General features: G+C 41.8%; 1 protein-coding gene across 7 annotated transcripts in view; it reads right to left on the reverse strand.

Annotated features, from left to right (window-relative positions):
* The window catches only part of METAP1D (methionyl aminopeptidase type 1D, mitochondrial), a 99,174-nt gene extending 71,635 nt beyond the window's left edge, over positions 1-27,539 (reverse strand). The window contains exon 1 of one of the 7 annotated variants that reach the window (XM_043994378.1): positions 27,367-27,539. In XM_043994378.1, coding sequence (XP_043850313.1) covers positions 27,367-27,421 — 55 coding nt within the window. In that variant the 5' untranslated portion in view covers positions 27,422-27,539. Of the gene's footprint in view, positions 1-12,511; positions 12,642-23,571; positions 23,613-27,230; positions 27,302-27,366 lie in introns of those variants that run through there. The other 6 variants (XM_043994379.1, XM_043994383.1, XM_043994377.1 and 3 more) reach the window with 6 other exon arrangements.
* Between the last annotated feature and the right edge of the window lie 387 nt (positions 27,540-27,926).

A 27,926-nucleotide genomic window follows, 5' to 3' on the forward strand; every position in this document is an offset into this window, starting at 1 on the left:
ATATAAGCTAAAGAATCTAAGCTATTCCCATTTACCAAAAGAAAGACAAGTATAAATTTGTCAATATAACTACATAAATGGCTATGTGGTCTTGTGTCCCTTTTAATCTCTTTTCCAACTGTGTGTTTCTAAGATTTTTTTGCTGTTTTTTTTTTTAAATTATTAGAGTACATGGGCAGCTAGATGGCACAGTAGATAAAGTACAGGCCCTGGATTCAGGAGGACTTCACTTCAAATTCGACCTCAGGTGGGGCAGCTAGGTGGAGAAGTGGATAAAGCACTGGCCTTGGATTCAGGAGGACATGAGTTCAAATCCAGCCTCAGACACTTGACACTTAACTAGCTGTGTGACCCTGGGCAAGTCACTTAACCCTCATTGCCCTGCCAAAAAAACCCCAAAAAACAAAAAACAAAACCAAACAAATTTGACCTCAGACACTTGACACTTACTAGCTGTGTGACCCTGGGCAAGTAAGTCACTTAACCCCAATTGCCCCACAAAAAAACTATATATATATTTTTTTTCCTCTGGAAAATATTTTACCCAACCACATCACTGAAGATCTTAGTGTCAAAATAAGCTCTTGGCTACCTAACTTCTGGACAGACAGAATAGACTAATGAGATATTGCAAGGTGGCCCCTAAGTAGTGTGGAAGACAATTAAGATCGGTAAAAGAAGAAAATATGGCCCTAGGGCTTCTCCCATTCCCCAAACTGTCCATTTCTGGTGAAGATTCCAGTTACACAAGCAGGAGTTCTCTCAGTTCTTCTTTCCTTTGCTATCTCCAAGGGCTGGGCATCAGTGGCAACAGAGAGAGATACAGACTGGGAGGGGGAAGTGACAGAGGCAGAGGTAGCAGCAAGGAAGAGGAAATATGGCATATGCCATCAATGAGGGAGTTCCTGGAAACAGCAAGGCCAGGTCCAAACACCAGGTACAGTGGTCTGGTATAATGTGACAATCAATCAGCAAGAATTTATTAATCTATTATTTGCCACAGGGCAGCTAAGTGTCACAGTAGATTGAATGTCAGGCCTGGAGTCAGGAAGACTTGAATTCAAACTCAGCCTCTGCCACTTAGTACCTGTATGACCCTGGACAAATCCAGTTTGCCTCAGTTTCCTCATCTGTAAAATGAGGTGGGGCAGAAAATGGCAAACCATTCCGGTATGTTTGCCAAGAAAACTTCAAATGGGGTCACAAAGAGTTAGACACGACCGAAACAACTGAAAATGTTATGGCTCACACTGTGCAAAATGTGCACCACACCAAAGCAGAAATCAGAGTCCTTGTGTACAAAACGCTAATATTAAATTGGGGAGATGACATGTGCTTATAGGTACATACAAAATAGATACAAGATAATTAAGGGAAACACTAGCAGTTGAGGGTTGGGGAAGGGTGTGGAATAGGGTCTTGAGGGAAACTAAGTATTCTAAGAGGCGGAGGTGAGTAGGGACTGCGTTCCAGGCAGGAGCACAGCAAAGGCCCAGAGATAGGAGGCAGACTGTTGAGTATAGGAAAAGTACAAAGCCAGTTTGGCTAGACTGGAGACCGAAGAGTGCAAGAAGGGAAGTAATGCATATTAGGAAGTCTGGCAACATATGAGATAATGTTATAAGGCTAAAAAGGTAGGTGGAAGCCAGCTTGTGAGGGGTTTCAAATGGCAAAGGACAATAATACAGAAACCTATGAAGGAAAAACAATGAATGGGGAAATTATTCCAAAAGAAAGATGTTTTCTAACTGGGATAGATTAGAAAGAGGCAAAAAATGAAGGCAGAAAATCACAAAGTGGGGCAGAGGTCAATGTCCTGCTTAGGTCTGTGGATGACTTCTCATACTTACATTTTGTGGAGTCAGCTTCAGCTCTGAAGCCTGGCTGAGCCCTCTGGGGATTGTGAATCATGGACCTGACAGCTTCAAGACTTGCCTCTATCATTCTGGTTAAATGTGCTGGCTGAGTTAGTTTTAGTTCAGCCTTAGTCACTCTAGAGCTCTCATAGATAAAAATCAAAGAAGATGGGGGAAAAGGAGTGATGCATATGAGATGACAGCCTTTGAAGCCAGACTCTGGTGTGACCTCTGACCCTGCTAGCCACCCACTGTCCAGTAGTAAAGGTCCACTCAGCCAATAGCCTTTGGAGGCTGAGACAATTTCTTCCCTCCTCCCTCCACCCCAACCCCCTAAAGCCAGGTATAGACTATTTGGATGAAGCACTAGATTTACAGCTAAATTTAGACACTTCAAGAAAAGAGGAAGATAACACTCTAAGAGCTCAGACATCTCAGTACCCCAAATCCAAGAAAGAGAGGAAGGTGGCCCAAGAGAAAAATGTTCCTACAAAAACTCTCTGTGACTGAAGAAAGGAATTTGGAATCTGAACCACCACCAAGTATAGCCCAAAATGTTACAGAGGAAGAAAGTGAAGATTGGCCAGACAACATGATTTCCTAAATAGAAAGAAAAAGTGCCTAAAGAATAATGGTCACCTTGTTACTTATGGGTGGATTAAAAGGGCAGACACAGAACAAGACAATATACTGGAAAGACCTATTCATAGTCACACCCCAAATCAGTTTTCTAGAGTGGTTACTGCAGCACACCTACTTCTATGTTGCAGGCACAGCTAACATCATAAAGTAATGAGGCTCATTCTAATCAATTATTCTTTCCAGCCTAGAATTCTAATAACCCGACTTCCTTAAGCAAGTGGAAAGCTGTCCCACACACCCTGGGCTCCCTACCTGCCAATAGTGAGATTCAGATTCTACCCAGCCTACAATGTTTGTTTACAGCAAATCAGGTGTTCCTGATTAACAGGATGTGCCAACGGCAAGATATGATTGGTATCCATACACCTTTGAGAAGAATCAATTACAAATCCTGGCAAAAACTTAGTTTAAAAGAATATAAAAGAAATTAATCTTTACTAATATTTGACATTGATGCCCTCATTTGCTCTGTGTGTCAGACATTCACATGTCACACAAGGGATACAAGGTAACAAAAACAAAACAAAAAACAACAAGGGTAGTTAGGTGGCAAAATGGATAAAGCACTGGCCCTGGATTCAGGAGGACCTGAGTTCAAATCTGGCCTCAGACACTTGCCACTTACTAGCTGTGTGACCCTGGGCAAGTCACTTAACCCTCATTGCCCCGAAAAAAACAAAAACAAAAACAAAACAAATAAGGTTGGTGCTATTGTTTTTCTTTTTTGAGGTTTTTCCTTTTTACTCTGATTCTCTGATTCTTCTCTTATAACATGACTAATGCAGAAATATGTTTAATATTATATATATATATATATATATATATATATACACACACACACCTATATCAGATTACCTGCTATCTAGGGGAGGGGAGGAAGGAGGGAGAAAAATTTGAAATTGGAAATCTTATATAAACAAATGTTGAAAACTATCTCTACATGTAACTGGAAAATAATAAAATACTGGTGCCTTGGGGAAAAGCAATGTGAAAAAAAAAAACAACAAATAAGGGATACAAGGTATCCTGAAACAAGAGCAGGTGTTCCAGAACGTGAGGGGATGACAGTAGTACCCTCACTTCTTTATCCACTTTTTGCATATTGGTACATACTTGCTTTATCTCAAAGTGTAAACCAAAATTTTCAAAAAACAATGAAGTGGGGCAGCTAGGTGGCGCAGTGGATAGAGCACCAGCCCTGGAGTCAGGAGGACCTGAGTTCAAATCCAGCCTCAGACACTTAACACTTACTAGCTGTGTGACCCTGGGCAAGTCACTTAACCCCAATTGCCTCACTAAAAAAATTTAAAATAAATTAAATAAATTAAAAAAACAATGAAGCACATTCTATCATATTGCTCTTGTTAAAAATTTTATTTTTGTTAATAATGACTGAGAATATTTTTACTGAGAATAAAAAGGTTTTATGTATTGTTAAAACAGTAAAATTATTCTAAAATATTGTTCATCTTTATATTACCTTTTAAAATGTCTATGTTATGTATATTTTATAATGTATATACTGTTAGTACATGTGTATAATTTATGAACAAATATTTAGTATAACTTGCTCAACAATTGTTTTACTGATAGTGATAATCAAAAAATTTTAGAGACTGCTGAGATATAAGAGTAGTTTTTCTTAGTTATTTTCTCTCATCAATAAGAAAACTGGCTATCCTTTCTGCCTATTGCCTAGTTTTGCTTTAACTATTTTATACTGTAATTATACTCATATAGAACAAACTTTCTTTTAAAAACTTAAATTAATTTTTTATGAACAAAAATCCATTTTATGTCCTCTATGCCTCTCCCTTCCCATGGGAAAAGAAAAAGGAAAAAAATTTTTTTTGGTAGGGCAATGAGGGTTAAGTGACTTGCCTAGGGTCACACAGCTAGTAAGTGTCAAGTTTCTGGGGCTGGATTTGAACTCAAGTCCTCCTGAATCCAGGGTTGGTGTTCTATCCACTGTACCACCTAGTTGCCCCCATAGAAAATCTTTTTAAAAAAATATGTATAGTTGAGCTAAACAAATTCCCTCATTAGTCCCTTCTTTTTTGAATCATGGGGTCTACCCTCAACATTTCCCCACACTCACCTACCACCCCATATGGTTACACTTGGAGGAGATAGACACATCTCAGCTCACACTAAACACCCCCTTACATGCAGCCATAGCCTCCTACAAATTGGCAGCTGATCACAGATACATAGGAAACCATTAAGGATGGGAAATCAGGTTGGGCTATCCACAAAGCATCCTTGTTTATCAAGCTATAGACTTTTCAGTTCTTTTCTCATTATATAAGTCTTAAATCCAGCGGAACTCCTAGCATAAATGGAGGGGATTTATGTTAATAAGTTCCATAGGACCTGAGGCAGTTAGATGGCACAGTGGATAAAGCACCAGCCCTAGATTCAGGAGGACCTGAGTTCAAATCCAGCCTCAGACACTTGACACTTACTAGTTGTGTGACCCTGGGCAAGTCACTTACCCTTCATTGCCCCACCAAAAAAAAAAAAGTTCTATAGGACCTTATGTTACAAGTTCAGTGAAAAGCTGGGGTTATACTCAACACATTCTCTGATTTCCCCTGGTGCTAGAGTTCCTGGTCCAAGCTCAGGGACTCTCATTAGACCTTTGGGACACTTCACCTCATAACTGAGTAATAAGGACACAGGTCTGAAGACTGAAGTGGGAGCCTGCCCAGAGAACCTCCACAAAGCTGACTACAAGCATAATTTGTAATACCCCCAAAAAACAAACAAAGAAAACAAAACCCTTGCCTGTAGCCCAGGGAGTACTCATGGGAGGGGAGATGGTGTTTATCTTAGGTGGCAGTACAGATTTTAAAAGCCACAGGCAACGGAATAAGTTGTCAAAGGTTAACATTGAAGCAGGTAAGCGAGCTGCACGTGCCATGGCTGTATTATAAACTCAGTGACCTAAACTCTGTTTGCTTTCCTGCCTACCAGCCTGCACCTTTGTTGCAGCTGAGCTGAATGCTCAATTCATATTCCCTTGTTTATAGTGTTTGCTTTATGATTACTGTTTGGAATCCTTTTGACACTTTGGCTTATCTTGAAATAGTTGCCCACTGTGACTATGAGTTTTGGATTATGGTGAATATCCTGAACTAAGCCAGTAAATTGTTGTGGGCCTTGACAACTAATTATCTGTGCAGGTATCAACACTATGAAATTCCCATGCATAGAATCACAGAACTTAGGAGCCTTTGCCCAGCCGATAAAGGGCACAGCACTTTTCCCCGGGGCCAGGAAATCTGCCAAGATGAATGCAGTCCCAGCCTGGTTGAGGGGGGGGGGGGTGAAGACTTATTAGCCAGAGTGCCTGCCCTGAGAAATCTCCCCAGTGAACCTATTCTCTAATACTTCTGAGCCCTTTTGAATGAAGCCACAGACCAAGTGTGACAGTTACACAGCTCAGGGTCACAGTGTCCAACTGCCCAGCTGAGTCAGATTCATAGCCTTCCTCCCAATGGTAAATTTCACCGCCTTAGGGAGGGGGGGTCCCTCACCCGACTGGGAAGACTATCCACTGACCAGACTGGAAAGAATGCTAGAATTGGAGTCAAGACAGATTTGGTTTGAATTTTACCAGTGATACTTTAGAGTCATGCCATCATGAGCAAGTCATTTCACCTCTCAGAGATTTGGTTTCTCCATTTGTAAAATGGGACTATACCGCATGGAGTACTCACCTCACTTTGTTGTGAAGATCCCTTGCCAATAATCTCCTAATTGCCCAATCTGATGGCCCAGTACCAATCCTGATCCTTCCGGACCCCGCTACAGCATCTGCCACTTTTGACCACCTCCTCCTGGCTATTTTCTTCTCTCTGGGTTTTCATGACCCCACTCACTCTTGGTTCTCCTCAAATCTCTCTCACCACTCCTCAGCTTCCTTTGCTGGTTCATTTTTGTATCATGCTCCCTAACTATGGTTGTACCTCAAGGCTGTGTCCTGAGACTCATTCTATTCTCTCTATACTCTTTCACGTGGTAACCTCACCAGCTCCCACAGGTTTAATTATCAACTTTATGCAGATGACTGTTAAATTGGTATATCCTGTTCTAGGCTCCTTCCTGAGCTTCAGTTACACATCACTGTCTGCCTACTGGATATCCTTTAGGCATAACAAACTCAACCTGGACAAAACAGAACTAACTCATCCTCCTCATTCAAACTCACTTGTCCACCTAATGCCTCTTTTTCTGCCATCCTTCCAGTCATACAAGTTTGCAACTTTGGTGTTATCCTTGACTCCTTCCCCCCATACTCTCCGCCACCCCACTTCTCACTTCTTTCTCTTTTTTTTGGTAAGGCAATTGGAGTTAAGTGACTTGCCCAGGGTCACACGGCTAGTACGTGTCTAGTGTCTGAGGCCAGATTTGAACTCAGGTCCTCCTGACTCCAGGGCCAGTGCTCTATCCACTGTGCCACCTAGCTGCCCCCACATTTCTCACTTCTAACACCATGGTATCTCTTGCATATTTGCCCTTTTCTCTACCCAAATGGCCACAAGGCCTTCATCACCTTTCCTCTGCACCACTGCAATAGCCTCCTAATTGGTCTCCCTGACTCAGGTCTCTCCCTTCTCCACTATATCTTCCACATACCTGCCAACGTGATTTTCCTAAAGTGCAAGTCTGACCATGTCCCGCCCCCATTCAATAAACCCTGATGTCTTACTATTGCCTCAGAAATGAAATATAAGCTTCTCTATTTATCATTTAAGACTCTTAAGCACCTGGTCCCAATCTACTTTTCCAACTTTGTTACACATTATCTCCTTCCTGTACAAAACAGTTCAGGCAATATGGCAACCTTGTTTCTGCTCCTCACACACAATACTCGATCTCCCATTTCCATCTCTTTGCATTGGTTGTATCCCATGACTGGAATGCACTCCCACTTAACTTCTACCTTTTTAGAATCCCTTATTTCTTTCAAAACTCTGCTCAAGTGATATCATCTAGACAAAGTCTTCACCACACCCCCATTTGCTAGTGCCTTCCCCAACCAAATTTACCTCCCGTCTATTTATATACACCTACTTATACACATGTATCTCCGAATAGAAAATAAGCTCCTGGAGGGCATATACTTTCATTTTTGTCTTTGTACCACCAGTGTCTAGCACAGTGCCTAGAATGTAGCAAGTGTTTAATAAGTTCTTCTCAAAAAAAAAAAAGCTTTATCAAGTGAGATAATATTGGCAAAGCACTTTGAAAACCTCAAGTGCTATGTATGTTATTAATTATGAAGAATGTATGACAAGGAGTAATAGGAAACAAGATTGTGGGAGACTTTAAATATTAGGGTGAAAAATTTGAACTTTATCCTAGAAGCCCTATGGAGCCACTGAAGATTTCTGGGGAAAGGAAATGATAGATCTTTGTACTAGGAATATCAATTTGTCAGCAGTATGAGAGAGAATGGAAGCAGTACAAGCAAGAGGTAATAAAGACCTAGGGTAGAGGCTATGAGTGAACAGAGGACCTATATGAGAGCTATTGTAGAGGTAAAAATGGCAGTACTTGGAAACTGATCTGATATGGGAATTGAGAGAGAAAGATGAGTCATGGATGGCTTCAAGAATACAAACCTACATGAGCAGAAGTTTGGAGGTCTGCCATTAACAGAAATGGGGAAACACCTACAAACCTTTTAAATTCAATGTAATCTAAATTATCTATTTTACACCTCTCTTATATATTCATAAATTGTTCACTCATCCACAAATCTGATAGGTAATATAGGGAAATATGGAAAGAGAAGAACTTTTTGGTGGAAATAAGGTGAGTTTAGTTTTGGACATATTGTGTTGGAGATGCCTGTGGTAGAAGTGTCCAACAGGCACTTGGCTGGACTAGAGTTCAGGAGAGAGCTCAGGACTAGATTTAGGAATCACTTGCATGGAGAAAATAATTTAACTCAAGGGAGCTGATGAGACCAAGGAAAAGTATATAGAGAGAACAGAGCCAGATTAAGAAACTGGACCAATTCCCATTAATCTAATTCTCTCAAATAACCCATTTGTTCATACTGAGCTTTTTCCAGTTCTAATGTTCTTCTTAAAGTTCAACCAAAATGGAATGTGATATTCCAAGTTCAGATACATCACAAATATCTAAACCCATCTTTAAAGCTGCTAATACAACTTTTAAAAACTGTGTGACCACTTCAAAATATTCTAAGTTGTTTTCATAACACAGGTAAGCCAACTAGCACTAACATATTTCCACAAGATTTCCTGACCTGCCCCCCCCCACCCCTTCCTTTGTGTCATTTCTCCATACCTGAAGTCTCTGGTGAAAACCTCTTCTTCCTCCTGCTTTTACTATTCACTGTAGCTGAGCTCTGTACCTCCCTTTCTTTTCATTCTTTGTTCTGCCTCCTATTATAGCTCCTTCCACCATGCCCTCCATTGTGACTTTTATTTTTCTTCAGCCTTCTCCCTCTACCTCCCAACAGTGAAAGCAGAATTCCTTAGGTCAGTTGGGAAGACCTCACTTTCTCCCATTCTTCCTGATTCATTGGCAGGACAGGTCTACTCCCTAGTACTGTTCCACCGACCCACCATCATAACTTAGATTCTTCTCCTTTGTGGAGGAAATTACTCTGGACCTGCAGTCAGAAGACACTGATTAGACTCTTGATTCTGACCTTTGTTATCCCTGTGACCTTGAGCATATCACTTTAACTCACTGAAGCTCAGTTCCCTCATCTGTAAAATGAGAACAATTATCTTTATGCTACCAACTTTTCAGGGTTATTGTAGGGAAAATGCTTTGTAAACCCTAAAGCACTATCCAAATGGAGGCTTTTATATCTGGAGGTTATGCCACCTTCACAGGATTGTTTACACCTTCTTCAGTGACTTCAGCTCCTGGCTCATATTTTTCCTCTCTACCCAATCCCTTGCTATTGTTGTCAGTGACCCATACTAATCTGATATCTTCATTTCATAGTTTCTTAGCCTAAAGTTCACAGATGTACCCCAACAAACTAAAGATTCTTTTTGTTCTCTCTATTCTTGCTCCTATGTCACAAAATACCCTGGGGGAAATGGGACTGTGCTAACTTGACCCAATACAAATGGGTGCTTCTTTTACTTGAACTCTCATTATCTTTTATTGATTCCTTAGCACTGAAAGGATGTTCTTAATCTTTTCTACTTTCCTTAAGTTCCCAGTCTTTTTTCCCTCTTTTTTAAAATTGTCAACTTAACAAACACAATCGGTGTTTTTCTCCAATTCTGAGGTTTTACTTTATACCCATCAAGTTGGCCAAAAAAAAAAAAAAGAGGAAAATAGCAATTGTTGGAGGAATGTGGGGGGAAAGGCAAGCTAATAAACTGCTAGTAGAACTGTGAGTTAATTCAACCATTCTGGAAAATAATTTGAAACTATCTATATCCTCCCTCCCCCTCTAAAAAAAACCCCACCACTAAACTGTACATCATCTTTGATTATAGTATCAGTGATGATACCATTTCTTGGCAATATCTCCAAAGAGGTCAATATTAGAGAGAAATTACCCATATGCAAAGAGTTGACTACTTCTTTGAAAAAAATAATTGCCCATCAGTTAGTGAATGGATGAATAAAGTGTGGTATATGAATGTAATCGAATATTGTGCTGTAAGAAATTATGAATATGACAGATTCAGAGAAATGTGGGAAGGCTAGTATGAAATAAACAGAAGAACGATTTATGTGATGATCATAGTGATGTGAGGAAAAACAATCCTGAAAGACCTTAGCATTTGGTTCAAACATCAGCTCTTGCAATCTGTGTGACCATGGCAAGTTATGCCATACATTTGGACCTCGGTTTCCTCAAACTGACCAGAGGAGGGTCAGTTTCTTCATCTAGTGAATGCGAGGCTTATATTAGATGACCTCTAAACTCCTTTCCTGTTCTAAATCTATGATCTTATAGTGGCCTGTGTGGGGACCAGTTTTTAATTGGGGAGTGTTAGCTAAGCGGCTCGCTGCAATATTGGGGCAAGGAAGGAGACCGGCAGCCTCCCTCAAAACAGAACAGGATTTATTTTAACAAGAAGGAACTTAAAAAAAAAACCACAAACAGGATCAGTAGGATCAAGGGAAAGGAAATAAAATGGGGAAAGGGAAATTATACAACCTTTAAAGATACCACAGCCCAGGAATCAGCTGAGAATATGCAGCAGAGCTCCTGTCACCTTCCAGCTTCCAGCTAGAATGCCCAATTCTCCTCCCCCAATCCCAGAAAAACCCCCACACAGCCCCAGCCAATGGGATGGCCGCTCTGACAGTCACATGACTGCCCTCACTAAGCTTCCAATCATTATAATTTTGCCAGGCCCATGTAGGCATAGGGCGAGTGGTGATGATGTGAGGTGCCAGCGCCATGACAAGGGCTACAACCAGTGGGTGGAGCAAGTGCGGTTTGCGGAGCCCCAGGCCAGTGCACGCCTGGGGCATAAAAACCTCATATAACAATTAATTCTTTACATCTGCTTTGAAAAGACCAAGGAAAGTGCTCTTTACATATACAAAAATTAATTCTGCATTTTACTTTTGTACAAGAAATAAAGGTACTGCTAAGAAAACATTAAGTAGTACAAGGTTAAGCAACTTCTTTGGTGTGCGGATCACATTCCTGTGGAGTTGCCTGGCAGCAGGTTCTACCAGGCACATTCCCACCTCCTGCATGGCCTTCCCTCTCCTATAAACAATCACCCATTCCCTTAGCCTTTCTTTCATATGCTCATTCACATAACCCCTCACAAAGATCCCTCTTACATCCTTACCTTCTCTTATACCTGCTCCCCAACTCATCCCCCTCACCCACACACTCTCCCCCATATTCCCTCAGTCCCTCAACCTGTCAACTGGACAACAGGCCCCAGTGCTGATCTGCTCCCAGTGGGTAAACTGTGTGAAGAAGGTACCAATCTGATGCCATCACCACTTTAGGGGTCAGAGGTATAACTGCAGTGGGGGGGAGGGGCTGCTGGGTTCACAGAGCAAGATCAACCTCATATAATAGAAGATAGGGGAAGCCTGGAGGAAAAGAGGCCTGGAGATGGTGTTTAGTTGCTAGTTGGATAGCACTGAGCTAGCCAATCAATTAAGAAGTATTCAAGATTTATAAACGACCTACGATTTTTCCAAATTAATCCAAACCTACATGCTGTTCGGGGATTTGTGCTTTTGGGGGATGAAAATCATTTTTACTGATTATATCCATAGCAGGAATCACATAAAATCTGAGGAAAAATCAGATGAAAAAGTACTGCAATTCCTACTGAACATGAATTTTCTTACCATATATAGATTTAGGGACAAGCTAGAAATATATTAAGCATTTAGTGACTTAGTATACGCCTCTTCATAAGAAATTTTCCTGGAGAAGAATCTTGGTTCAAGGTCAAGCAAGCTTAATTTGAATTCAGGGAGTCATCAGCATTTAAACAATGCCAATCTTATTAAATCTTCCATGGCTCCCCACTGCCTACAGAAATTAATAATATTCTAATGATTAAGGAGGAAAACAGTGCCAGAAAACAAATCTGACACTTAAAGTAAGTAGCTATTTTAAAAGTATGTAGAATTTCCAAATAAATTTAATTACTATTTAAAAAATAATCAACATAGCTATCTTCTATAGAGTAGTTATAGGCCTCTGAAAAATCTCCTTGGCAACTGATTTTCCATTAAAATTCATTAATTCTATTCTCTCACTCCATTCTACTGATATGGATGGAATCATGGGAAAGCCACTGACATGAAAACATTCAACATCCGGGTTTTTTGATTAAGGTAATTGATAATCTTCAACAAGCTCATAACTGGCAATCATATCGATAGCTGTCTGTTTGTCCCATCCCCCATTTACCCATCAGATAAAAATCTCATTACCTTCCAACGGAGAACATCACCTACTTCCCTCACATCACAATCCCACCATACTCGTTCTCCCTGCTGTGTCACTCACTTACCTTTCTGATTGCAGAATTCTAGCACTCAGCAATGCACTGAGCTGCTCCTACTCATAAAGCCGCAAAGTAGGGGTGAAATAAAAGAAGGAACAGGAACAACAATCTTTGGAATTGATATTAATCAATTCCATAGAGCAGCCAGTTTTCAGCCAGTTGAGGGAGCAACGTGGGTGTTCTTTCCGCTCCTGTATTACTTTTATCTGCTGTTATAGGAATAGTTTGTGATACCCCAAACTCCAATCATAACACTGAATAGGAAGGCGAGCTAGGATGTGAAATACAGACACACAGAGTGAGAGGATCACAAGGCACCTCAGATGCAGTTGTCCTTAGATACCATTTATAATTAACTAGTAAAATTTCCCTCATTCTGCTAGTCACTTAATGGTAGCTTAACATTTTAAAAATCATAGTATTATTACAAATTTCCCAACAATGAAAATAGCTGAAGCTCTAGGGGGAAAAAAATTCTTGAAAAACTCTCCTCTTCTGACTTCAACAAAGGTACCCTCTTCCTCTCTAAGATTAATCTCTACACTTGAGCTTTGTAGCCAATATCCTTCCACCACCTCCTGGACTTTGCTCCCTTGATCATGCCTTTTCTCCAGCATTTTCATTCTATTTCTCACTCCTGGCCCCTTCCTCTTTACCTTCAAGCACAAATAGGTCTCATTCGCTCAAATAAACTTTCACTTGACTCTGCTACCCACATTAACTACTATCCTGTTTTTCTTCTTTTCACAGTCAAACTTCTCAATCAAATAGTCTATACCAATGGTTCTCATAGTATAGTCCAGGGTCTGCAGTCTCCAAAACCCTTTCAGAGGGTCCACTAGGATTAAAACTTTTCATAATAATATGAGGATTTTTAATATTTCTAGTGTGGTAATTATGAATAGATATAATCTACATAAGAAAAAGCTTCCAGGATGATCCTCAATAACGTTAAGGGATCCTGAGACTAAAAAGGGTGAGCACCACTGGTTTGTACCCTCTCCCTCCATTTTGTCACTATGTATTCCACTGTAATCTGGTTGCCACTTCCAGGATTCAACTGAAATTTTTCTCTTGAAAGTCACCAATCATTTTCTAACGGGCAAATCCACTGACCTTTTCTCAATCCCCACTCTCCTTTACTTCTCTGAAGTATTTAACATGATGCTGACCATTCCTTTCCTTGAGATTTTTCTCCCCTGGATGCCATGATGCTTCCTTACCCCAATTCTCCTACTTTTCCTGTTCCTTTTTCTTTTGTTTCCTTCCCTCTACATGTGTGTTTACTCTTCAATCCATTGTTACTGTTTATAGTTGAGCTCGAATACAAGTCCCACTTGAACTACCAGATCTATGTAATTGTAATTAGCAATCTTGATCCCAGAGAAGCCATGAGGAAGCCTATCCCCTTTCAAGGTGGGTTACTCATGTGGGATGTTGCATTCTGTTATCAGATCCAGTCCCCGTGTCAAATGGTTTTGTTTAACTGTTTTTCTTTGTTACAAGAAATAACTCATTTTGGGGAGGGGGACAGGCAGCTCATCTGGAAATCACTATGATTTTAAAAACAAAAGGTAATAATAAAACGTATGGAGCGTGGGGGGAACCAACCTATCCTCTCCTTGTAAATAACTCTCAAACTGAAAACTCCACATCTGCAGCAACGATTTATCCCCCAAATTTATTCATCAGTCCTATACCTCCAAGTGTCTAAAGGACATCTCTGTGTGTGGGACAGTAGAAAGCCTGCAAGACTAAATAAGGAAAGGAACAAGGAAACTTGGGCTCAGATTTCAGTTGTAAACTAATTGTGTGACCACGGACATGTTCCTTCAGCTGCTGGAGATGCAATTTCTTCACCTGTAAAATGGAGATAATATTTTGTACTACCTACTTTCACAGGGTTTTTGTGAGAAACACACTGTGCAAATCTTAAAGTGAACTTGAAAAAAAAGTGAAGAACATTTTTTACTCATGTATTGAAAAGTGAATTCATATCACATTTCCCCCCAGATAGCTTCTCTTTCTGACTTCCCTTTTTCTACTAATAGTGCCATCATTTCCCCAGGCACCTGGGCTCAAAACCTTAAGAGTAAACTCCGAGTCTTTCTTCTCTTCCTCTTAATCATAACCAGATATTAAATTCTGTCTCCTTACTTCAAAATGTTTCACACATCTTTACTGTCCTTTTCGTTTTCCCACTGGCACAAGCCTTTCTCATTTCACCCTTGAATTATTTCAATAGCCTTCTCACTGGTGTCTCTGATTCCAGTCTCTGATTCTCCAATCAATTAATCAATCAATCCAGTATATTGCTTACAGTTCTTATCCATTCTGAAGCAGAAATATTGCATGGATACCTTTTCCTACAGGCAATCTAAGCATACCATCATGGGATCCTCAAACAGTTTTCTGTAGTCTCCCTTATCCCCCACATCCAAAAGAACACACACACACACACACACACACACACACAAAACATGCCCCCCCCCCCAAAGCATTAGGACAGGCTTTTAGAAGTTATGCCCTACTCAACTTTATAAACCATTTATTACATCTGTTGGATATTCATACACAATATCAAACCATCCCCTTCAGAAAGGCTGGATGGGTTCCTGGCCTAAAGTAATGATGCATCCTTTCCTTCTAGCTTAGCATTAAGATTGACTGAAATTATAGTTCTGGTCCCTGGATCAGTAAAGTTTGCTAAAGTCCTGAACTAATTGGGCATATTTTCTGTGGTTTTCTATTACATAGGATTAATTCTTCTTTGAATTGGTTCAAATAATTAAGAGCTGCCTATGTGACAATTATTGAAGTACTCTTTTTTTGTCCCAGGATCATACATAGGTATCACATGTTCAATTACACGAAGCATAACAGATACTAGAAGTGGTACTCAGTGTCATTTGTTTCTTTAGTTAAAGTAGCTGCCCCCTTTTTTTCTGCTGAGAACAAGAAGGGGTAGAGTCCACATGGCATCATTCATTCTGTGATCGTCTACTGTGCTTTTTTTGTGTGTTCCCAGACTGACCCAGGCATCTGGTGTCAACTGATGCTAGACAAAGTAGATAAAACACATTTGCACATTTCTCAATTAAAGAGACTAGGAAGGTTTTAATGTTACTTTGTTATGTGACACTTATAGTACAGCAAAAAATAAAGTTTTCTCAATACTGTGTTTATTGAAGTTTTGTTTTCACTAAAGTTTATTTCCTAAAAAATGAAAGGCAAATATATCTTGCAATAAACACCTAGGCTAAATCTCAAACTTCATTTTTCTTCTTACTTTCTTGCCTCTTCTCTATGGGTTTGGGGTATGTGTATATTTTCTTTCTTTCTTTCTTTCTTTCTTTCTTTCTTTCTTTCTTTCTTTCTTTCTTTCTTTCTTTCTTTCTTTCTTTCTTTCTTTCTTCCTTCCTTCCTTTCTTTCTTTCCTTCTTTCTTTCTTTCTTTCTTTCTTTCTTTCTTTCTTTCTTTCTTTCTTTCTTTCTTTCTTTCTTTCTTTCTTTCTTCCTTCCTTCCTTCCTTCCTTCCTTCCTTCCTTCCTTCCTTTCTTCCTTTTCTTTTCTTTTTCTTTTTTTTTTTGGTGAGGCAATGAGGGTTAAGTGACTTGCCCAGGGTCACACATCTCATAAGTGTCAAGTGTCTGAGGCTGAATTTGAACTCAGGTCCTCCTAAATCCAGGGCCAGTGCTTTATCCATTGCACCACCTTGCTGCCCCTATTTATTTCTAAAGTAAATAATTTCTTCAATTTCTCCTTTTCACTAAGACAATCCTTTTTCAATTCACATTCAGTTGCAAGATTCGCCAACTCCAAGGCTCTGGAATCAGGGGTCAGGGCTTAAAATGTTACATGGTGATTTTCATTATTAAATTCACTATATGGATCTTTAGCATTCTCATTGAAAATTAGGTATTTCTTATTTTCTGAAGGTAATCAACATACTCTCTAAAAATTGTCATTTTATTTTAGGTGGCAAACACTACCCAAATAGATGGGTACAAATTATCTTCCAAGTACAAGGTCTGGAAATCCCATTGCATTGAGAATTGAGTGTTCTTCTATAATGCTGATGCCTATTAGTGTTAGCCCCAAATTGCTAAAAGCTCTGAAGGACATTCATTCCTTTCTCACCCTACAATCTTCCACTCCAGCATTAAGTACCAATAAGAATTTCCTAAATTCATCTCAGAAAATGCCACTTCTATCTACAACCATTTTGCTCCCATCACTCATCCTGTACACCTTCCCTCTCTCTAATCTTTCCACATTCTTTTAGCAAATGAAGGATAAGGAATAGATCACCAAAAATAGAACTACCCAAGAAACATATTATGTAAGAAAAAAACTGTCTTAAGCGTAGGACAAGTCCTCAAAAGGAAGGTCAGCTTTAGCCTTACTCCCTTTTTAACCCTTTATAACCCTTGTTGGCTTCTTTACTCTTGAAGATATTGTTAAAAGTTGAATCATCAGGGCAGCTAGGTGGTGCAGTGGATAAAGCACTGCCCCTGGATTCAGGAGGACCTGAGTTCAAATCCAGCCTCAGACACTTGACACTTACTACCTGTGTGACCCTGGGCAAGTCACTTAACCCTCATTGCCCTGCAAAAAAAAAAAGTTGAATCATCAGAAAAATTTGCATCCCAGGATGCTCCAGTCTACCATTCAGCTATCAAAATCAACTTCCTTAAGGACAGACTTGACCATGTCATCTCTCCGGTCAATAAACTCCTGTGATTCTCTATCACCCTCAGGATCGAATACAAAATCCTGTATTTGTCACTGAAAGCCCTTCATAACCCCCCTACCTCTCCAGTCTTCTTATACCTATACTGGACTCCCACCTACCCCCTTACTCTGAAATCCAGGGTCACTGGGCTCTTTGCTGCTTTGCTGTCTCTTTGCTGGGCTCTTTGCTGTCTCTCTCTCTCTCTCTCCCTCTCCTCCTCGCATTTTCTCTGGCTGGCCCCCATGCCGGAAATGCTCTCTCCCTCATCTCCACCTACTGGCTTCCCTTCAAGTCCAAGCCAAAAATCCCACCTTCTGCAGGCAGCCTTTCCCAATCCCCCTTGATTCTAGTGCCTTCCCTCTGCTTATTATTTCCAATTTATCTTGTAAGCAGCTTGTGTGTAGAGTTGTTTGCTTGTTTTCTCCTCCATTAGACTATGAATTTCTTGAGAGCAATCTCTTGCCTTTGTAGTCCCTGGATTTAGCACAGTAACTGGCACAGTAACTGGTGATTAATAAATGCTGACTGACTGGTTAGAAACATCTCAAATTCAACATGTCTCAAATGGAATTTGTCATCTTCCCCAATCCCCCCCCTCCCAAACCCACTCCTCATTCCACTATCCTCTAGCAACTTAGATTAACAGCCTTGATTCCTCACTCTTGCTAACCCCAAATATCCAATCAGTTGCTAAATCTCGTTTCCGCCTCTACATCTCTTGGATACATGCAAGGCCACCACCCTAATTAAAGCTGTCATCACCTCTCATTACAACTTTTGCAATAGCCTTCTAAATTGGTCTCCCTGCCTTAAAACTCTTCCCAATCTAATCCAGCCTCCCTCCATACAACTGCTAAAGTGATTTCCCTAAAGAGCAGGTGTGATTATGTCACCCTCCCCCACTCAAAAAAACCCTCCAGTGTCTCTATATTACCTTTAGGATAAAATATAAACTCCTTCACTTGGTATTTATAGGCCCTTACACCCTGGCCCCTTTGTACCCTGTGCCCCAAGCCTAGACTGCTCTTCTTCCTCATATCCGATTCCTGGAATCCCTGGGTTCCTTCAAGACAGCTCAAACGCCACCCAACGTGGGAAATCTTTCCTGCTCCCCCAGGTCATAGTGACTCCCCTTCCAAAGTAATCTGATTTTCATAGGTCTTGTATGTACCTATATAATTATTTGCATGACATTGTGTCTTTCCCATTACATTATTAAGATCCTTGAGGGCAACAGCTTGCTTAAGAAAAGCCTGTTGATTAACTGATTGGCTAACACTAGCCTCATGGGCTAATCCTGTTACAGAAGCCACAGAAGTACATGAGTTGTTTTCAGGGACACAATTTGACCTGAAGCACATCTGAATTTGTATAACCACAGGTCATGTCGGATCAGGGTGCTATTCAACAAATAACAATGACAATGACAAAACATTCTTATTATCTGGTGTATAGAATTAATTGCTATTTGAGGTTTTTATGACCCCATCTTTTGGCTAGAATTTGAAAAACCCCTGCTTGGGCACAGGCCTGGGGCCCAGGCCAGCACCTCAGCAAATGGCAAGGTGCTCCACCCACTGGTTGTAACTGCCACCATGGCGCTGGCATCTCACGTCATCACCACTTGCCGACACCTACACGGGCCTGGCAAAATTATAATGACTGGAAGCCCAGTGAGGGCAGTCATGTGACTGTCAGTCAGAGCTGCCAGGCAATTGGCTTGGGGCTGTGTGTGGTCAGCCTGGGGTCTGCTGAGAAGAAGGGAGGTTTTTCACCATTCTAGCTTGAAGCTGGAAGGCAACAGGATGTTGATTCCTGGGCAGTGGTGTTACTCAGGTTGTATTATTTCCCTATCCCCATTTTATTTCCTTTCCCTTAATCCTACTGATCCAGTTTGTGTTTTTTTAAATTCGTTCTTGTTAAATAAATCCTGCTCTGTTTTGAGGGAGGCTGTCGGTCTCATTCCTTGCCCCAATATTGCGGTGAGCCACCTAGCTAACATTCCCCAATTAAAAATTGGTCCCTACACTGGCTTTCAACAGAAATATACAGAACATATATATGACACCTTATTAAAACTAGCCTCATACTATTAGGCAATTAGAATCAACCCTTGATTCGCTTTTAGTGGAATAAAACACCAGCACAAATTATCCAAAACAACAGGTAATTCTAGAAACAGTGTGGTTATTAGAAAGACTGCATCTGAGTCTGAATTCTGGCTTAGGCACTTAGTAGCTATGTGACCCTGAAGAAGTCATTTATGAGGGGGCAGCTAGGCAGCGCAGTGGATAAAGCACTAGCCCTGGATTCAGGAGGACCCGAGTTCAAATCTGACTTCAGACATTTGACTCTAGCTGTGTGACCCTGGGCAAGTCACTTAACCTTCATTGCCACACACCCCCCCAAAAAAAGTAATTTATGAGCCTGTTTCCCATCAACAAATATTGGGGATCATAAAACCTGCACTACCTACCTTTCAGGATTTCTGTGAGTAAAGCATTCTATAAATCTTAAAGTGTTACATAAATGTGAATTTTTATTATTATCTTATCTGACATAGTACTGTGTGATTATACAATTTTGCAGCAGATTTGATTTACTGACTATGCTTGGGTTAGCCTAAAGTTAGAATTAGTTTGACTTCTCTGAGGACACACTGACAGGCAGAGGGAAGACGCAAAGTAGCATGCTGCTAGGCATGGCAAAGACAGGCTGGGACTCTACCAGAGATAATACACAAACTAGATTACCAGGAGTTCATACGATCATAGCTCTATTGCAGATCAGAGGCCATCTAGTCAAACCCCCTCATTTTACAGATGTGGAAACTAGGGTGCAGGAAGATTAGCTAACTTAGTCAAGGTCACATGGGTACTAGCTTTGTGTGGGCTTTGAACCCATGGACCCTGACTCTCCCTACAGCAAATCTTTCTAACACTCCACTCCCAACTCTGACCTTTTCCCATTAATATATCTTCTGCTCACCTCAATGAGAAAGAATTCAGTGTTCTATATATCCTCCAGATCTGTTCATTCCCAGCAAAGTTATCATAGCAATTCAATTCAGTAAGCATGTAGTCAACATCTATAATGTACTGGGCACTGAGAAATACAACAGAAACGAGATGGTTTCTGCCCTTAGGGAACTTGCGTTCTGCCAGCATCATAGGAAGTCACAGACCTTACCTTGACTCCTGAGTAGTGATTTGTTTTCCTGAGACTCTGTAGACAGCCCCAAATGTGTTATAATTGGAGCTTTTTGTTTTCTTTTTTGGCAGGGCAATGAGGGTTAGGGGACTTGCCCAGGGTCATACAGCTAGTAAGTGTCAAGTGTCTGAGGCCACTGTGCCACCTAGCTGCCCCAACCAGAGCTTTTAAAAATTTTAAATAACTGTCCCCTTCAAGGAGAAGGCAGTGTTTCTCTTACTCCTTTCATGCTTTTCCTACAAATGGGGCCACAGAGAATCAGACATGACTGAAACCACTCAACAACCAGCATTATATGGGAAGCTAGGTGGTTAAATGGATAGAGCACAAGGCCTGGAGTCAGGAAGACCTAAGTTTAAATGTGGCCTCAGACATACTAGCTGTGTGACGCTGGTCAAGTTACTTAACCTTGTTTACCTCATCTGCAAAATGCCTCAGTTTCCTCATCTGTATTATTATTATTATTTTTTTTTTTGCAGGGCATTGAGTGAACTCAGGTCCTTCTGAATCCAGAGCCAGTGCTTTATTCACTGTGCCACCTAGCTGCCCCAGTTTCCTCATCTGTGGAAAGGGGCAGCTAGATGGTGCAGTGGATAGAACACTGGCCCTGGATTCAGGAGGAGCTGATTTCAAATCCGGCCTCAGACACTTAACACTTACTAGCTGTGTGACCCTGGGCAAGTCATTTGACCCCAATTGCCTCACCACCACCACCCCCCAAAAAAAAGAAGTGGAGAAGAAAATGGCAAACCCTTCTAGTACCTTTTTTTTGGAGGGGGGGGCAGGGCAATGGGGGTTAAGTGACTTGCTCAGGGTCATACAGCTAGTAAGTGTCAAGTATCTGAGGCTGGATTCGAACTCAGGTCCTCCCGAATCCAGGGCAGGTGCTTTATTCACTGCATCACCTAGGTGCCCTTTCTCCAATACCTTTGCCAAGAAAACCCCAAACAGGGTCACAAAGAGTTGTATACAACTGAAGTGACTGAACAACAAACAGAGGTATGCCACAAAACTATCTCCTTATACTCTCTCCATATCCAATCCAGTTTAGGTTCTGCACTTCATCCTTTCCCTAAAATCCCTTATTTCATGTTAAACTATACTATAAAAATATCAGTTATAATTACTCTTTCCCTAGCTTTATAATAAATGCCTATAACTTGTTTGTCCTTATATCCATTCTTTTTTTTTTTTTTAAGTGAGGCAATTGGGGTTAAGTGACTTGCTCAGGGTCACACAGCTAGTGTTAAGTGTCTGAGGCCACATTCGAACTCAGGTAATCCTGACTCCAGGGCCAGTGCTCTATCCACTGCACCACCTAGCTGTCCCCCCTTATATCCATTCTTGATTCCATTCAGTCATCAGTTTCTACTTCCATGCTACTTCCTTCCTATTTTTACAAGTTCAAGTTGGAGAAGACCTTTGAGTCCATCTAATCCAGCTCCTTCCTATTACAGATGTGGAAACTGAGGCCTAGGGAAGTGGAGTGATTTGTACAAAGCTGCAAAACTAGTAAGCAGCCAAGCTAGAATTTGAACCCAAGTCTCTGCCTCCCAACCCAATGCTTTTCCCACTGTTCCATGGGGCATTCTAACACTAAATTTCTGGTCCAGGTCCTACTCTCCCTGCTTGGACTATAACATAATATTTTATATTTGTAAAGTGTACTTTGTATGTATTTCATATATGCCTTATATTTGCAAAGTATATAATATTTTGAAGTTTTAAAAATATTTTAAAATTTAAGATCTAACTTGATCCTCACAACAACTCTATAAGATAGATATATATGGAGTAGTTAGTTACTTGACAGATGAGGAAAAAAACAGAGAAGTGGTTTTTCTCATAGTAGTACAGTGGATCTGGGAAAAACCTAGGCCTCTTTCCTCTTGGTCCAGGACAATTTGGTCCAGACACCCTCACTCATGGTCCCCTTTAAGTCAGCCTTCATTGCTCTTGTTCATTTCCCTTCTAACCAATTTGGAAGAATATCTAAATAACAACAATCACTAACATTTATATAGTACCTCAAAGTTCTAAAAAAACCACTTTCTTTAAAATAACCCTGAGGAATATCTAGTATAAGTCATACTGTACTCATTTTATCGAACTGGAACCTGAGTTTTTTGAGAGGGTAAGTGACTTGATTATGGTGGTAATCATTAATCAATCAACAAATAAATAAACTAACAAGAATTTATTAAACATCTATTATGTGCCAGGCACTGGGGACAATAAGACAAATGTGAAAGTCTCTGCTCTTAAGAAATTTACAATCTAGCTGGAGATGACAACGTGCATATTTTAGAGTTGTTCAGTCCTGTCCAATGGTTTGTGACCCCATTTGGGGTTTTCTTGGCAGAGATACTGGAGTGGTTTGCCACTTCCTTCTCCAGCTCATTTTACAGATGAAGAAACTGAGGCAAATAGGGTTAAATGACTTGCCCATTATCACATAGCTAGTAAGCATCTATGGGCAGATTTGAACTCGGGAAAGATGAATCTTCCTTCAGGCCTGGGCCTGACACCACCTTTCTGCCCTATGTACAAAGTACACGAACTAGATACAAGATAATTGGGGGAAGTGATTAAGGAACTAGTGCTGGGGCACTCTAAAGAATGAGAAGGACCATACAGAAAGTAGCATTTGAGTTAAATTGCAAAGGAAAGGAAAGATTCTAAGAAGCAAAAGTCAGAGGGGAGTGCATCACAGGTATACAGGACAGACAATGGGAGAGGAAATGTATATAAGAAGCAAAAAAGGTCAATTCTGGCTGGATTGCAGTATATATGAAAGGGAACAGTATAAGAAGAGGCCAGGTAAAGAAGAGCTTTAAAAGTCAAACGGGGGGGGGGGGGGGGGGCCGGCATGCAGCTAGGTGTCGGAGTGGATAGAGCACCGGCCCTGGAGTCAGGAGTACCTGAGTTCAAATCTGGCCTGAGACACTTAACACTTACTAGCTGTGTGACCCTGGGCAAGTCACTTAACCCCAATTGCCTCACTAAAAAAAAAAAGTCAAACAGGGGTGGGGGATGCAACTAGGTGATGCAGTGAATAAAGCACTGGTCCTGGATTCAGGAGAACCTGAATTCAAATCTGGTCTCAGGCACTCGACACTTACTTGCTGTGTCACCCTGGGCAAGTCACTTAGCCCTCATTGCCCTGAAAAAAAAAATAGAAGAAGAAGAAGAATATAGGAAATCAGTGATGAGGACCTGAAGCAGGGTTATGACTATGTGGGTGAAGAGGACAGAGAATACAGATTCAAATCTAGCTCTCCTAACTTTACTCTCCGCTATCAATCTCTCACATTCTTTTTGCCTAATTATTCTGCTGCTACAACCTCCAGACCCCTGGGGACTGCTTTGTGATCTGTTAAATTAGTCTAAAGAGCAGCTAGGTGGTACAGTAAATAGAGCCCTGGGCCTGGAGTCAGGAAGACCTTAGTTCAAATCTCTCCTCAGTGCTAGCTGTGTGATCCTGGGCAAGTCACTTAACTCTGTTTGCCTCAATGTCTCATCTGTAAAATGATCTGGAGGAAATGGCAAACCACTCCAGAATCTTTGCCAAGAAAACTCCAAATGGGGCCATGAAGAATAAGACAGGACTGGATAACAACAAAGCAGTCTTAAAGAGCCATGGAGGGGCAGCTAGGTGGAGTAGTGGATAAAGCACCGGCCCTGGATTCAGGAGTACCTGAGTTCAAATCCGGCCTCGGACAGTTGACACTTAACTAGCTGTGTGACCCTGGGCAAGTCACTTAACCCTCACTGTCCTGCAAAAAACAAAAAACAAAAAAAAAAAAGAGCCATGGACTGTGTCATCAGCCCAACCACTGAAATCTAAGATCTACAGGGCCTTTCCATCTGCCCTGTAACTGGTCTGTCCTATATGTATTGTCTCTCCTGAGTAGAATGTGAGCTCCCTGAGGGTAAGAACTGTGTCTGTTTTTTAACTTGTACCCCCTACCACTTTAGAGATAGCATGGCCCAACCCAGGATCAAGGGCAGCAAGTTCTGTTTCCACAGTTTAAGTTCTGCTACTGACACAAAGAGCTTTGTAACACTTTCAAAGACTATCCCCCGTACTTCCTTGGCACACGCTAAGAGACTGTTGATTTTTCATTCATTCATTCTTTAAAAACCTCCAATGGCTCCTCACAGACCTCCATAGCAAATCTGCATTCCTTACTCTGATGTCTGAAGAGGGATCCCTTCACCCAGTCTCCTTCTCCAACATATCTCTTCACTAGTGATATGGGCCTGAGATAACTCAGAGGTTTTCTCTTCAAGAAGCAAAACTAAAGGAAGTAAGGAGATATAAATCCATTAGTCATGGCTACTACTAGAGTAGTACTAGGGACAGAGATAACTCCAAAAGTCAGGACCATCACCCCTCCAAGCTTTCCCCACCCAACCCCCAAAAGGAACTTTCCATTGTCAGGTGGCCATCCCATCAATCCTCCACAAAAGCTTTGGCCTTTCTTCTGTTTGAGGAGAATGATGTCTCTAATCCATCTCCTCCCCTTGAGGCTAAGTCTTCCACTTCCCTCTGGATCACTTTCTCTAGCGTCCAATAAAGGACCATTTTAATTCTAATTGGACTGTGTTCAAGCGTGTGATTCTTTACAGAGGAATACCTAAGGACCCCCAGCACCTCTTTCCCCATGACTAGTATATATTCTGCTGCAATATTGCCTTTCCTCTCTGTCCAGTCCTGTCCTGTCTTAAAGTACCTTGTTCCCCACACTTCGAACATCCTTACTTGTCTCTAAAACCTAGGAAACTAATATAATTCCAACAGATATCCCTGATTAAAGAATAAGGACATATACCTGTACCACCTCACTCCCATGAAAACATTCTAAAATCCATTTAATAGCATTTAGAGCCAGAAATCTCCCTCAATTTGCAGATGCCAAAATGAGGCAAAGAAAGGTGAACATATATTCAGTAAATGAGAGAGTAAGTACTGGAACCCAAGATGTTTCTACTAAACCATAATGGTTGCTGAATAAATCACCTTAAGTTCTGGAAAACCATGAAAACCTGATCTTGGTGGGTGACAGAAACATGATCGAAGGAATAGAACAGGAAGTCATACAGAGAACTTAGATTCAGAGGTTAGTACAGATGTTAGGACTTATCTAGTCTATCATATTTTACAAATAAAAAGCTGGGTGCCAAGACATCAAGACACTTGTTCAATTTCACAAATCTCAAACTGGAAATCCCATAAAGATCTTAAACTCAATATGTCCATAACTGAACCCCCCCACCCCCAAACTCCTCCCTCTCCCTAATTTTTCTATCACTGTTGAAGGTATCATCATCCTCTCAGTCACCCTGGCTTATAATCAGGGGGCAGCTAGGTGGAGCAGTGGATAAAGCACCAGCCCTGGATTCAGGAGGACCTGAGTTCAAATCCGGCCTCAGACACTTGACATGTACTGGCTGCGTGACCCTGGGCAAGTCACTTAACCCTTATGGCATCCTGCCAAAACAAACAATCTAGATATCATCCTTCACTTTCTCACGCCTCCCCTCCACCTCCATATCCAATCAGTTGTGGTCTACGTTCATAATCTCTCTCCTATACACACCCTTCTTTCCTCTGACACTCTGGGACAGGCCCTCCTCATCTCGTTCCTGGACTGGTCTCCCTGCCTCAAGTCTCTCCCCACTCCAGTCTATCCTGCACTCAGCTGTCAAGTTCATTTTCCTAAAGTACAGATCTGAATATGTCACATTCACCCTATACCATGTCTCCCCCCCCCCCGCAGGGGTTCCCTATTAATTCCAGGCTCAAATATTTTTAAATCCTCTATTTGCTATTTCAAAAACCTTCATAACCTGCCCCAACCCCCTCTTCCACTCTTCTTATACCTTATTCCTTACCACATACTATGAAATCCAGTGACTCCTGCTACTTCTCTCACATGACACTCTTGACTCTGCATTTTGCCTAGCTGAGCCCCCCTGCCCCCCGCCCCCATGCTTGGAATGCTCTCCCTCCTCATTCTCCATCTCCTGCTATTCCCCCTTAATTAAAGAGCCTTCTCTCTGCTGGTTATTTCCAACTTATCGTACACATATCTTGCTTGTAAGTATTTGCTTGTGCGTTGTCTCCCCCACATCAGATTATGAGTTCCCTGAAAGCAAGGGCTGGTTTTTGCCTGTCTTTGTCCTCCTAGAGCTTTGTACAATTCCTGGCACATAGTAGGCTTGATGACTTGACCCCAGTAGGAGAGGCAGGATTTGAACCCAGGTCCTCTACCTCCAAATCCATATAATTAAGGAGGGAAACAATAAAGGAAATGTACCCCGAATCTGAAGTAGTAAGTACTGGCAGGTCAATGAGGTTTGGGAGGAGAGGAGGAGGAAGTATATGGAAGAGAGAGATGGGGGGAGAGACAGAGGGAGAAAGAGAGGGGAAGGGAGGGAGAGAGAGAGGGAGGAAGGGGGGGAGGGAGGAAGAGAGAGAGAGAGAGAGAGAGAGAGAGAGAGAGAGAGAGAGAGAGAGAGAGAGAGAGAGAGAGAAACACAGAGAGACACAGAGACAGAGACAGAGAGAGAAATGACCCAGTCAGCATGCAGGTGTGTCAATGTCTGTATGTCCTGGTGAATCTGTGTGTCAACTTGTAACTCGTGCGTGTGCGCGTGCGCGCGCTGTCTAGAGCACCGACGTGTCCTGAGTGTGTATGAGTGTGGTGTGGTGTGTTGCGCGCGCGCGCGTACGTCTGTGTACATACACGCACTTCAGTCCGCCCAAAGCTCTTACCTCTACTGAGGACCAGGTGGACACCTCTGGGCGCCGCCATCTTGGGGAGGTCACGTGGTCAGGAGGGGGAGGGGTTTCCCTCCCCCCCTCCCCCTTTTCACCCTTCCCCCTCCCTCTACTGCCCCCGCCCGCTTACCCCGGCTCCTCGCGACGCTCCTAATGACTCGGGGGAGGGGGTGGAGAGGAACCATAGCGGAGTCGGGCGGAGGAACAGCGCGCTTGCGCGGGAAGTGACTGACTGCGGGAGCTCAGGACCTGGAGCACCCCGGGGCCGGGAGGAGAAGGCGACCTCGGCGACCCGCTGTGGCAACGGCCGCTGCAGCCTCCCGGGCTATTCCAGCCGCTCCTCCCCCGCCGCCCCCCCTCCACCCCCGCGCTCACTCGTGGGTGAGAAGACTGTCAGGTAAGGGTTGAAGCAATATTTTTAGCATCGCTTTGGTGCATTAAAAATGTGAAGCCGGCAAGATGTTGGGAGGAAAAAAAAATGCAACTATCAGCCGGTCTTAGAACAAACAGCTTCTGTCACTTATTTTTTTCCTTTGGCAAATTCTTTTCCTTGTTGGAGCTGCGGGGTCAAGTCTTTTTCAAAGTCATTATCAGACGCTGATCCACCGCTCTGTTTCCCCAGAGCATCCCGGGCACCACCTTGTTACTCAGCAAGACAGGGACGACCTATGTGAATAATGAAATCAACCC

The sequence above is a fragment of the Dromiciops gliroides genome, chromosome 3 (assembly GCF_019393635.1).
Source record: "Dromiciops gliroides isolate mDroGli1 chromosome 3, mDroGli1.pri, whole genome shotgun sequence".
NCBI classification, from domain to species: Eukaryota; Metazoa; Chordata; class Mammalia; order Microbiotheria; family Microbiotheriidae; genus Dromiciops; species Dromiciops gliroides.